This window comes from Topomyia yanbarensis, chromosome 3 (genome assembly GCF_030247195.1).
Source record: "Topomyia yanbarensis strain Yona2022 chromosome 3, ASM3024719v1, whole genome shotgun sequence".
Taxonomy (NCBI): Eukaryota; Metazoa; Arthropoda; class Insecta; order Diptera; family Culicidae; genus Topomyia; species Topomyia yanbarensis.
In genome coordinates, this window is record NC_080672.1 from 185,800,098 (window position 1) to 185,813,162 (window position 13,065).

Genomic DNA, 13,065 nt, shown 5'->3' on the forward strand with positions numbered 1-13,065 from the left:
GGACTTAGACATGAGCCCTGGGGAAGACCCATGTAGCTAAATCGCGATGTTGTTAAATCGCCATGCGAAAAGTGCATGTGCTTTTCAGCAAAAAGTTATTTAAAATTGGCGAAAGACCATGCTGGTGCAGCTTCTATGACAGAATGTTGATAGAAACTGAGTCAAAAGCCCCCTTAATATCCAAGAAGACTGATGCCCTCTGCTCTTTGTTAGCATAGGCCATTTGGATTTCTGTAGAAAGCAACGCAAGGCAATCGTTCGTCCCTTTGCCTTTGCGGAAGCCAAATTGTGTATCTGACAGTAAGCCATTTGCTTCAACCCAATTGTCGAGGCGAAACAAGATCATTTTCTCGAACAACTTCCGAATACAGGACAGCATTGCAATCGGCCGATACGAGTTGTGGTCGGAGGCTGGTTTTCCTGGTTTTTGGATGGCGATGACCTTCACTTGCCTCCAGTCATGAGGGACAATGTTACCCTCAAGAAACTTGTTAAATAAATTCAACAAGCGCCTTTTTGCAGTGTCAGGTAGATTCTTCAGCAAGTTGAATTTGATTCTGTCTAACCCTGGGGCGTTATTGTTGCATGATAAGAGAGCAAGTGAGAACTCCACCATCGAAAACGGTGTTTCGGTATCGTGAGGAGACGCGGCGCGGCACGTTTTCTGTACCGGGACAGAGGCCGGACAGATCTTCTTGGCGAAAGCAAATATCCAACGGTTTGAATATTCCACGTTCTCGTTGGTACTATTACGGTTACGCATACGTCGAGCCGTACCCCAAAGAGTGCTCATCGCTGTTTCTCTCGTTAACCCGTCGACGAACCGGCGCCAATAACTGCGTTTTTTAGCTTTCATTAGACTCTTCATTCGCCTTTCTAACGACGCGTACTGTAGATAGCTAGCGGGTAGCCCGTCTTCCCGGAAGGCCTTATATGCAGTGGACTTTTCCGCGTACAGCTCTGAGCACTCTTTATCCCACCACAGGGTGGGAGACCGTCCATGGGTATTCGCGCTGGGTACTGGTTTAGTCTGAGCTTGATTCGCACTGTCGAGAATCAAGCCAGCCAAAAACCTGTACTCTTCCTCCGGAGGAAGTTCTTGAGTGGATTCGATTTTAACGGATATCGCGGTCGCGTAACTCTTCCAATCAATGTTCCGTGTGAGGTCATACGAGACATTGATTGTTTCCGATGGTCTTGAACCGTTAGCAATTGAAATCACGATAGGCAAATGATCGCTACCGTGGGGATCAGGGATCACCTTCCACCTGCAATCTAACTGTAGCGATGTCGAGCATAGCGATAAATCCAACGCGCTTGCACGTGCTGGTGGTGTAGGAATCCGCGTCATTTCTCCCGTGTTTAAGATGGTCATGTTGAAATTGTCGCAAAGATCTTGGATTAATGTTGATCTATTATCATCATGAAGACAGCCCCATACCGTACCGTGCGAGTTAAAGTCTCCCAGAACTAGCCGCGGAGCCGGTAAGGATTCCGTGATATTACAAAGCGTTCGGTGCCCTACCGAGGCTCTAGGAGGAATGTAGATGGAAGCAATGCAAAGGTCTTTACCTTTGATCAAAACTTGACAAGCGACAATTTCAATGCCTGGTGTCGAAGGGAGGTTAATTCGGTTGAAAGAATAGCACTTTTTGATCCCCAAAAATACTCCTCCATAAGGGTTTTCTCGATCCAGACGGATTATATTAAAGTCGTAGAAGTTGAGATGTATATCAGAAGTTAACCAGGTTTCACATAATGCGAAAGCATCACATTTTAAACTGTTTAGTAAGAATTTGAAGGAATCGATTTTCGGGAGGATACTTCTGCAATTCCACTGTAGGACAGTGATCGAATCAGTGACCTCGTTTGATGACTTAGCCATCGAAGGATACGATCGCTGCAAGGAGGGGCCATTTAGTAGTCAACTGTTTCAAAAATGTTTGCACCATAGGGAGAAAATGTATCAGAATGCTTTTAAGAGGATCAGTAACATTGAAAGCTGTGAAAATTAAGTCCACTATGTCAGAAAATTTCATTAGTCCGCTACTGGACTGAGTATCTGTTTGAAAAAAGGGAACACTTGGGGTTTTTGGTGTCCCTGGAAGTGGTGGATACTCCTTGTTAGAATTAAAATTTCCAAGTCCTGGAGCAACTTGCTTCGGCTTTAGTGCATCACTTCCATTGGATTTATTGATTGTAATTGGCGCACTCTGAGTGGACGACACCTTGGCACCCTTACGAGGCAATCTAGGGGAGGCTAGATTTTTCCTCTTCCTGGACTCCCCTGAGTTAACCAAAGATGTTCCCTCTTGTGGGTCGTCAGATTCTTGCTCAACGCCAGCCAAAAGAGCAAAGGAATTTTCGGAAGGGACAGATGGCGAAACATTCTTAAGAATTTCTGCATAAGAGCGCTTCGAGCGTTCCTTAAGGGAGCGCTTAATTTTATCCCCGCGCTGTTTGTACGCGGGGCATGATTTGAGATCATGCGGAAGGCCCCCGCAGTAAATACACTTTTCAGTTTCTCCACCGCAAGAGTCATCCTCATGTTCTCCCTCGCATTTGCCGCACCTTTTCTTATTGCCACAATAGGTGGCTGTGTGGCCCAGCTGCTTGCAATTGCTGCAGTTCATTACCCGCGGTACAAACAGGCGAACAGGTAGACGAACCCTATCCAGGAGGAGATAGTTGGGGAGTGAAGACCCGGAGAAAGTCACCCGAAGCGAGTCTGACAATGAATAAGTTGTCTTATTATTCTCAGTTTTTGCGGAATACAATTGCTTGCATTCCAGAATCTTCACATGTTCAAGTGAGGGGTCCTTAAAGCAACCAACTCCGTACTTCAACACGTCTTCGCACTTCAAACCCGGCTCGGCGACGACCCCGTCGATCTCCACAGCTAAACAAGGAATATACGGTTTAAATTGCTTTGTAAAACGCTCGCTGCGTGCAATCTGGTTTGCCTGGTCGAGGTCATTCACTAATATGCGTATCTTATTAGCTCTAACACGTGTTATCTGAGCTACGGCCGGGTAGTTAGCAGTCAGCTCCCGTGAGATTTCTAAAATATTAAGCGATTTCGTGATGGGCCGGAAATAGACCACCCAGGGTCCAATCGAACTGGCTGGGTATGTTTTAATACGGGGAGGACTGGGGGAATCAGGGGAGGGAGTAATTTCGGGTTTATCCGGTATATCCATGGGAATATCATTCCCATCCAATGTTACTTCGCCCTCGGCCATTTAGGCACGAGGATAGCACGTGGTGTAAACGAGAGATGAAACTTATATTCAGGGGAAAGGGATCTAAGGAGTAGTGACCGATCGGGGGAAAGGGAAATGAAAAAAAAAAAAGATACTTAGCTTATTTAGCGGCTTGTCCGGTTATTCCACTATTCACTTCACCAACCTAGGCACCGGCGAACAAAGCCAGCCTCAAACAATGGTTGACCTTCACAACGTATATATAGTGATTTACTCTATGCACAGCACAAGAAAAACGATCTGCTTCGATCGAGAGCTCAGACGATTGTGTATGTATGTATGTATGTATGTATGTATGTATGTATGTATGTATGTATGTATGTATGTATGTATGTATGTATGTATGTATGTATGTATGTATGTATGTATGTATGTATGTATGTATGTATGTATGTATGTATGTATGTATGTATGTATGTATGTATGTATGTATGTATGTATGTATGTATGTATGTATGTATGTATGTATGTATGTATGTATGTATGTATGTATGTATGTATGTATGTATGTATGTATGTATGTATGTATGTATGTATGTATGTATGTATGTATGTATGTATGTATGTATGTATGTATGTATGTATGTATGTATGTATGTATGTATGTATGTATGTATGTATGTATGTATGTATGTATGTATGTATGTATGTATGTATGTATGTATGTATGTATGTATGTATGTATGTATGTATGTATGTATGTATGTATGTATGTATGTATGTATGTATGTATGTATATATGTATGTATGTATGTATGTATGTATGTATGTATGTATGTATGTATGTATGTATGTATGTATGTATGTATGTATGTATGTATGTATGTATGTATGTATGTATGTATGTATGTATGTATGTATGTATGTATGTATGTATGTATGTATGTATGTATGTAAGAACGGAGAATGTTTTCGGCAGTGCAGTCACGTAAGAATTTGCGTCGATTCTAACTTATCTTCGCCGACGTTTCGATCCGTGGTTGGGATCTTCTTCAGGGCCTAATTTATTGCGGAAAATAACTGTTGTATTACATGTATTACACAAATAAACATAAAAACATAATGTTCGCGAAGTGCTACTCACTCGACAATATTCGACAATGTCACGGTTCGTTTTGCATACGGTAAACTGTCAGGTCTGAGAGGGTTAACATCGGGTGTTTTCACTGTGGGACATATCATAGTTTGGGGGATCGTATAGTATGGATTTTGGTAGCAATGAGACAGTATAACTTACGGAGTTTACTCATCGAGTTTGTCGGTCTAAAATGGATTTAAAAATCGCTCCAATTGAATAAAACAATTCCTTGAGAACTCGCACTTGGTCACTATAAGCAGTAGTAATGGTTCGAATCTATTTTGGGTGGGTATTAGTGGTGTTTACTTGTTAGAGAGTGATCGTGTTTCGAGTATCGATCTCTCTCATTTTTCTAATGGAATCCAGGATGTTTGCGTAGGCGCTGTTTAGGTTGTCGGTGTCTGTACGGCGGTTGACTGTGTGGGGAGTAGTCGAGATGTGACACATCTCTAAGATCGGGAGAGCACTGGATTTGAAGCTGGTGTCAATAATTGTGGGGTTTTTTAGATCGAAACGGTGTTGGTGTGAGATGCAATGTTCCATGAGAGCGGTTCTCTCTTTTAGCTCTTGTATTTGATTATCGTCATATTTTTGACCATCTGCTAGTCTCTGATCTAATTTGTTAATCAGAGATTGGTGTCCATACATACGTGTTTTTAACTGGTTTCGTGACATTCCGATATAGTATTGGTCACAGTTAAAACATGCTATTTTGTAAATAATGTTGTTTTTCTGCATCTGAAGGAGGGGATCTTTGGCTGTGGGTAACAGGGATTTGACTGTGTACCTGTTGCTTGGTGCTGTTTTTAGGTTAGGTATGTTGCGATGTAATGTTTTCCTGATCATTTGGGTCAGTCCATGGATGAAAGGTATAGGTTTGTATATGGTTGGTTCTGACTGCGGGACTTCGTTGATATTATTGTTCGGTGATTGATGTAGCATGCGATTGATGAACTTTATGGGGTAGTCATTGCGTATGAGATGATCGGTGATGACTATATTTTGTTGATCAATGCTGCGAACAGTGCTAAGTTGACGGACCCGGTTGATGTAATTGGTGGTTAACCCGACTTTCTGATCCATCGGGTGAAATGAATTGAAATTTAAAAGTCGTCCGGATGATATTGGTTTGGCATACCAATCAGTTTTTATAGTGTTGTCATCCATTCGTATGACCAGGAGATCCAAAAATGGTAGTTTTCCTGCTTGTTCGACTTCACACGTAAATTGAATGTGTTTATTATAATTGTTGAAGGTGTCTAGTATTTCTTGTAATTTATTTTTGTGGATGAGTAAGAAAAGGTCATCAACGTATTTTCTGATATGTTCGGGAGGGATATTAGCGATTTTAATAACGGTTGAGATCAAGTTCTCCATCACTATATCTGCGAGTATGGGCGATAGGGGACTACCCATAGCTGTTCCAAACCTTTGGTGGTAGTATTGACCACGGAAGCAGAAAAAACTTGTGTCTATCAGGAATTCAACTATTTCTAGAAATAGATCCAGGTTGATGTCTGTGTGTAGCTTTATGTTGTCCCACATCATAATAATGTCGTGTATAACCAAGTCTTTAGGAATATTGGTAAACAAAGACACTACATCGAAAGACACGAGAAGGTGTTCGGGTGGTACTTTTAGACTATTTACGTAATGACAAAAACTTATGGAGTCTTTTGCATTGTACAAGCAGTGTAGAGATTGTTGAAGGATGTTGGAGATATGTTTGGCGAGCTGGTATGTAGGTGATGTCACGTTAGGCACTACTGGACGTAAAGGCAGGTGTGGTTTATGCGCTTTGGGTTGACCGTAAATTCGTGGACAGGTTGCATTGTAACTGGTTAATCGATGTTTTGTTTGGCTGTCGATGATGTGGAGTTGGAACATTCTCTGGACTATATTGTTATTTTGACGTTGATATTTGGATGTTGGATCTGCTTTTAAGGGTTGGTAAATATGTTCATCAGTGAGTAGCTGTTTCATTTTGGTGTTGTAGTCTTCTATATACATTATTACGGTCTTATTGCCTTTATCTGCTTCAGTAATGAGGACGTCCGGGTTTTCTTTCAGGAATTTGTTCGTTTTGATGACCGCCTTATCGCAAAACTTTTCGAGTGGACTCCTTGTATTGTTGTGGTTTGAACGGGTAATGAAATTTTGAATGTGGTTTATAATCTGGCACCTTGTCTGCTCGCGTATGTTTTTGTCTATGTGTATTGCTAGGATGTTCTCTACATCGGCAATGAGATGGAAAAACGGTATTTTGTTTATCCTGGGGTTCGGTAATGCGTACTTTGGTCCAAGACTTAAAAGCGTGTTTACTTCGGTGGGTATTTTTATATTAGTGGCATTGAGTACGGCAGTTTCGTTGTATGTCGGTAGTTTATGTTGGGATTGTTGTTCCGAAATGTGGAATATGCGGCGGTATTTCTGGTGTGTTTTGTCAACCTTGCGTTGATAGTTCCTGTAGTAGGCGAATTCTTGTGTGTAGAAGTAGTATTTGTATGTTTCAGGAGACGTGTGGTCAATAATTTGTTGTTTGAGGACGGTGATGTTATTTTTAAGCGTTTCAATATTATGGAACGTGTCTTGGATCTCGATGTTAAGGAGGGTTTTATGAAGACTTTGAATAGCATTGTCGAACTTTTTGCAGAATGGACTTCGCCTGGCCAGGAGCTCGTATGTGCATTTCAACCCGCATTGGATGTGTTGAGGGAAAACTCCGTTTTTTCTGCATTTGACAAGGAAAATCTTCCTGTTTATCATGTTTCCGAGCTTTTGGTTGGCGCTAGCGTATGTTTTTAATAGTTGTAGCGTGGGTTGTCCATACTTATGACCGATTTGTGCGTAGAATGATGTTTGTTCAATGATAGCCATACTTCGAGGTAAATTGATTCTTTTCGACTGTGTAAATTGTAAGAACGGAGAATGTTTTCGGCAGTGCAGTCACGTAAGAATTTGCGTCGATTCTAACTTATCTTCGCCGACGTTTCGATCCGTGGTTGGGATCTTCTTCAGGGCCTAATTTATTGCGGAAAATAACTGTTGTATTACATGTATTACACAAATAAACATAAAAACATAATGTTCGCGAAGTGCTACTCACTCGACAATATTCGACAATGTCACGGTTCGTTTTGCATACGGTAAACTGTCAGGTCTGAGAGGGTTAACATCGGGTGTTTTCACTGTGGGACATATCATAGTTTGGGGGATCGTATAGTATGGATTTTGGTAGCAATGAGACAGTATAACTTACGGAGTTTACTCATCGAGTTTGTCGGTCTAAAATGGATTTAAAAATCGCTCCAATTGAATAAAACAATTCCTTGAGAACTCGCACTTGGTCACTATAAGCAGTAGTAATGGTTCGAATCTATTTTGGGTGGGTATTAGTGGTGTTTACTTGTTAGAGAGTGATCGTGTTTCGAGTATCGATCTCTCTCATTTTTCTAATGGAATCCAGGATGTTTGCGTAGGCGCTGTTTAGGTTGTCGGTGTCTGTACGGCGGTTGACTGTGTGGGGAGTAGTCGAGATGTGACACATCTCTAAGATCGGGAGAGCACTGGATTTGAAGCTGGTGTCAATAATTGTGGGGTTTTTTAGATCGAAACGGTGTTGGTGTGAGATGCAATGTTCCATGAGAGCGGTTCTCTCTTTTAGCTCTTGTATTTGATTATCGTCATATTTTTGACCATCTGCTAGTCTCTGATCTAATTTGTTAATCAGAGATTGGTGTCCATACATACGTGTTTTTAACTGGTTTCGTGACATTCCGATATAGTATTGGTCACAGTTAAAACATGCTATTTTGTAAATAATGTTGTTTTTCTGCATCTGAAGGAGGGGATCTTTGGCTGTGGGTAACAGGGATTTGACTGTGTACCTGTTGCTTGGTGCTGTTTTTAGGTTAGGTATGTTGCGATGTAATGTTTTCCTGATCATTTGGGTCAGTCCATGGATGTATGTATGTATGTATGTATGTATGAATGTATGTATGTATGTATGTATGTATGTATGTATGTATGTATGTATGTATGTATGTATGTATGTATGTATGTATGTGTTTTTTTTAGAGAGCAGTAAAAAAAACTTCAGAAAAATCCTGAGTGAGGAAAAATGTACAAAAACCCCATTGTCAGGGAACGGGTTTGGGCTGCCATCACCCGACCCGCTAAAAACCACTGCTCTTGCCCAGAACCTGATTCCTCCCCGGCACTACCTTACGGCATTACTTCGGGGAGGGGTTTTTATGTGCATAGCACACACTCTAACTCAACTACTTACTAGTTCGTTTCTTCCGTAGGGTTACAGCCCCACTCCTCTACACACCACCAATTCTCTACCATCCACACAGACTGGCAAGCTCTGCATGGCCGTCGGAAAGCTGGCTGTGAGTCGAGGCTTAGTACTCCTCCCCTACGAGTACAGTCTGAGCGGCAAACTTCTGACTGTCTAATTCACCGAGCCCTTCGGCTCGCTTGTGCCGGTTAGCACCGCAACTCCCTTCTCGCACCATTCAACGCCGTTTACTCTTTGAGTACCAGACTTGTTCGCGAACTACTCGGTCTAGTCCTTGACGATGGACCTAGCCTACTCCGACGGAGAATTCCCCGGCGAGAGAAGTTCTCCCGAAACCGAGCCAACCAACCAGATGTCGAGGTCAGTTCGGCGATTCCGGTGGAGCAGAGCGTCCGGTTCGCTGATGCCCCGACGACCTGCGACTGGTGGTATTTCGTCGCGGTCTACTCAGTCTAGTCCCCGGCGGTGGATCTAGCTTACGCCGACGGAGAGTTCCTACACAGTTGGAGAGTTCCCTGGCGGCGGAATTTCTCTCGAAACCCGATTTGCGGTTTCTTGTTGGTCTCTACGCCACTTCCTCTGCAACTCGGAGAGTATGCTCGAGACCACTCTGTTGACAGCGTCCCAGGTATGTTCGTCACGGCACATCTCTTCGACGATATTGTCCACTGTCATACCAGGTATACCCCTACGAACTTCTTCGAATCTAGGGCATTCGAAGACCACATGTTCCGGTGTCTCCTGCACGGTCGCACAACCCGGGCAAAGGGGTGACGAAGCATGTCCAAACCGATGCAAGTACTTCCGGAAGCATCCGTGCCCGGACAAAAACTGCGTCAAATGGAAGTTCACCTCTCCATGCTTCCTATGTACCCAGGCCGATACATTTGGGATGAGTCGGTGGGTCCACCTTCCTTTCTCCGCGTTGTCCCACTCCTGTTGCCATTTAGCCAACGAGTTCGCTCGAACCTGTCTCCTAGCGTTACGTGCATTTCTCCGCTGATAGCATTCCACGTCCTCCGCCAGGGTAATGCAGATGGGGATCATCCCGGCGATAACGCATACTGCCTCCGACGATATTGTTCTGTAGGCACTCGCGACTCGTACGGCCATCAGTCGGAATGTCCTGTTTAGCTTTTCACGGTTCCGCTTGGTTTTCAGCGCAGCACTCCAGGCAGGAACCCCATATCGGAGTATCGATGACGAAACAGTAGATAGCAGACGTCTCGTGCTGCTTCTCGGACCACCGACGTTTGGCATGATTCTCGCTATTGCGTTCGTTGCCTTCGCCGACTTTTCACAGGCGTAATCAACGTGGTTGTTGAAGCTCAACCGGTCGTCGATTATAACTGCCAATTGCTTCAATGCACGTTTCGATGCAATCACGTGCCCTCCGACGTCGATCTGCATCCGTTGGACCGATCTGCAGTTACTGACCAACAACACCTCCGTCTTGTGGTGAGCTATTTGCAGCTTGACCCCGTTCATCCAGCTCTCGATCGCGTCTATTGTCTCCGTCACCGACACCTCCACTTCTTCAAGTGTCTCACCCATCACCGTTAGTGACACGTCGTCCGCGAAACCTACGATTTTAACTTTCCTAGGCAGCTGCAGCGTTAACACCCCATCGTACATCCCGTTCCAAAGGGTTGGACCGAGAATGGATCCCTGAGGAACGCCCGCTGTGACACGCAATGACTTCTGTCCTTCGCTCGTCTCGTACAGTAGCACTCTGCTCTCAAAGTAGCTCTTCAGGATCTGGCACAGATAGTCGGGAACCCTCATTCTATGCAGCGCTGCAGCGATGGCTTCCCAGCTGGCACTGTTGAACGCGTTCTTCACATCTATCGTGACCACAGCGCAGTATCGATCTCCTCTTCGCTTCTGTTTAGATGACTTCTCGGCACTCTCGAGCACTATCCGAATTGCATCCACTGTCGATGCTCCTTTGCGGAAACCAAACTGCATCTTGGGCAGGCCGCGCTCACCTTCCGTGAATTTCGTCAACCTGTTAAGAATGATCCTTTCCAGGAGTTTTCCGAGTGTATCCAGCAGGCATATGGGTCTGTACGAGGTCGGGTCGCCAGGTGGCTTCCCTGGCTTCGGCAGCAACACCAGCTTCTGGACCTTCCACATTTCGGGGAAGTTGTCTTCATTTAGGCACTTCTGCATCACTATCCTGAACATGTCGGGATATGCCAGGATCGCAGCTTTCAGTACCACGTTTGGTATTCCATCCGGACCAGGGGCTTTCTTTGGTTTTAGGCGCTTCGATGCTTCTACTAGCTCGTCGTTAGTCACTTGCCGATCCATGTTTGTTCCTTCTTCCTCGCCGTGCGGTGACGGTGGCCATATAGTTGGATCGTGCTTCGGGAAAAGACCCTCGACGATTATCTTCAGCTTGCTCGGACACATTTCGGCTGGCGTCGTCGGACCCTTCATTTTCGCCATCACGACTCGGTATGCGTCACCCCAGGGATTGGCGTCTACTTCTCGGCATAGCTCCTTGTGGCACTCTGACTTGCTAAGTCTGATCTCCCGTTTTAGAGCGGCCCTAGCTTCCCGAAACGATGCCTTATGCTCTTCTCTATCTGGTTCCGACCTTGCTCTTTGGGCCCGCCTTCTGGCTCTGAGACAAGCAGCGCGTAACGTACTAAGCGTCTCGTTCCACCAGTAAGCTGGACGCCGTTTGTTGCGTGGTTCCAGTTTTCGCGGCATTGTGGCGTCACAAGCCGCCACAATCCTTCTTGTTAGGTCAGCCGCATCCACGTTCTCGATCCCGCCGTTCGGCCGAAGTGCCTCAACAAAGAGGTCTTTGTTGAAGGCTTTCGTCTTCCACTTTCGTTCGCCGGTCACCCTTCTCTGTACTGCCGCGGGGTTCCGTTGGCCGATACGGTAGCGAATCTCCTGGTGGTCACTATGCGTATACGTTTCGCATACTCTCCAATCCATGTTCGCCGTCAATGAGGGACTACAGAATGTGACGTCTATGATGGACTCCCTCCCGTCTCTCCAAAATGTACTAACAGAGCCTTCATTGCACAATCGTACGTCTAACTTCGCTAGAGCTTCCTGCAGGATACACCCTCTTGTGTTGGTTACTCTACTGCCCCATTCCACAGCCCAGGCGTTGAAGTCACCACCAATGACTACCGGCTTCCGATCGATCAACTGGTCGGTTAACTGCTCCAGCATTAGGCTGAACTGCTCTACTGTCCACCTTGGGGGAGCGTAACAGCTACATACGAAGATGCCGTTGATTTTGGCTATCACGAAACCCTCATAGGAACGTTCTACCACTTCTTGGATAGGGAATCTTCCCATTACTTGTATCGCTGCGGTTCCTGATCTATCCGCCACCCAGTTACCGTTATTAGGGGGGACTTGATAAGGCTCTGCGATCAAAGCGACATCGCACATAGTTTCTGTCGTAGACTGCCACAACAGTTGCTGTGCGGAATCACAGTGATTCAGGTTTATCTGGGTCATCTCCATCACCGTTGGCCTGCAGTCGCCTTCTTGTACGCTGGGCATTTAAAGCCACCCGTCTGATGGTCGTTTCCTTCCGCTGGGGTGCAAAGCAAGCACTTCGGCCTCTGCGTGCAGTCTCTCGCAAGATGGCCCGTCTCTCCGCATTTCCAGCACATCCCGGATCTGTCCGGGCCTTTGCAAGCCCCTGCTAAATGTCCAAAGCCTAAACATTTGAAGCATTTCTCTGCTTGTTTGTTTACTCGTGGGGCGGCTCTCAGTAGGCATCTCGACCATCCAACTGTAACCTTACCTACCTCCAGTGCCTTGTCTGCAGCGGTTACCGGTAAACGTATCATCGCTATCTGCGTTCCTCCGTATCCCTTCCTTAACCGGATCGTCATGTGCACCTCGCCCAGTTTGCACTGCTGCTTCATAGCACCTCTCAGCTCGTCTTCCGTTGTTATTTCGTCGAGGTCTTTGCACACGATTACCATCTCCGGGCTTAAGGCTTTAACTTCTGTCTTTCCACCCATTTAGTTATAGTCTCCTGCAAGGCAGAGCTACTAGTCGTAGTATTCTTTTTAAGCTCGAGGAGAATCTCATTTTTTTGGGTACGCCTGACTCTTAACACGTTTTCCCCCAAATCTTTCAGCTCCGGGTCCTCTCTGACCTTTTTGAGCAGTGCGGCGTACGTAGTCTCGTCATTTGCTTTGACGAGCACGGCTTCTCCCTTAGGCGCCTTCTGACGAGCCGAGGGTTCTGATTTCCTCTTCTGCTCCCCTTTTCGCTCCTCCTTCTTTTTTTGCTGTTTCCCGCGTTTCTCCTTCCGACCTACAACGGTGCTCCAGCTTTCACCCTGTAAGGTGGCGTCCTTTTCTTCGGCAGCAACAGCATCCTCGAGCGTCTGCCTCTTTGACCCGCCTGGTCTTTCTTCTCCTGGTGAGGATCTT

The 13,065-nt window shown here is 45.4% G+C and overlaps 1 protein-coding gene across 2 annotated transcripts; it reads right to left on the reverse strand.

The window, feature by feature from the left end:
• Positions 1 to 4,151: 4,151 nt before the first annotated feature.
• On the reverse strand, positions 4,152 to 8,295 carry LOC131691082 (uncharacterized). Of its 2 annotated transcripts, none has more exons than XR_009305691.1 (2): positions 4,501 to 8,295; positions 4,152 to 4,429 (listed from the first exon to the last, which is right to left on the reverse strand). XR_009305691.1 is itself a non-coding variant. In XM_058977273.1 (2 exons), the coding sequence occupies exon 2, from the start codon at positions 7,216 to 7,218 to the stop codon at positions 4,651 to 4,653; it is 2,568 nt and encodes an 855-aa protein (XP_058833256.1). In that variant the 5' UTR covers positions 7,219 to 7,529; positions 7,601 to 8,295; the 3' UTR covers positions 4,152 to 4,650. The 2 variants fall into 2 exon arrangements, 1 of the variants encoding a protein (XP_058833256.1); XM_058977273.1 differs by having other exon boundaries at positions 4,152 to 7,529; positions 7,601 to 8,295.
• Between the last annotated feature and the right edge of the window lie 4,770 nt (positions 8,296 to 13,065).

Coding starts and splice junctions, on each gene's coding strand:
- LOC131691082 (XM_058977273.1), bottom strand. CDS start 7,218: ATGGCTATCATTGAACAAACATCATTCTACGCACAAATCGGTCATAAG.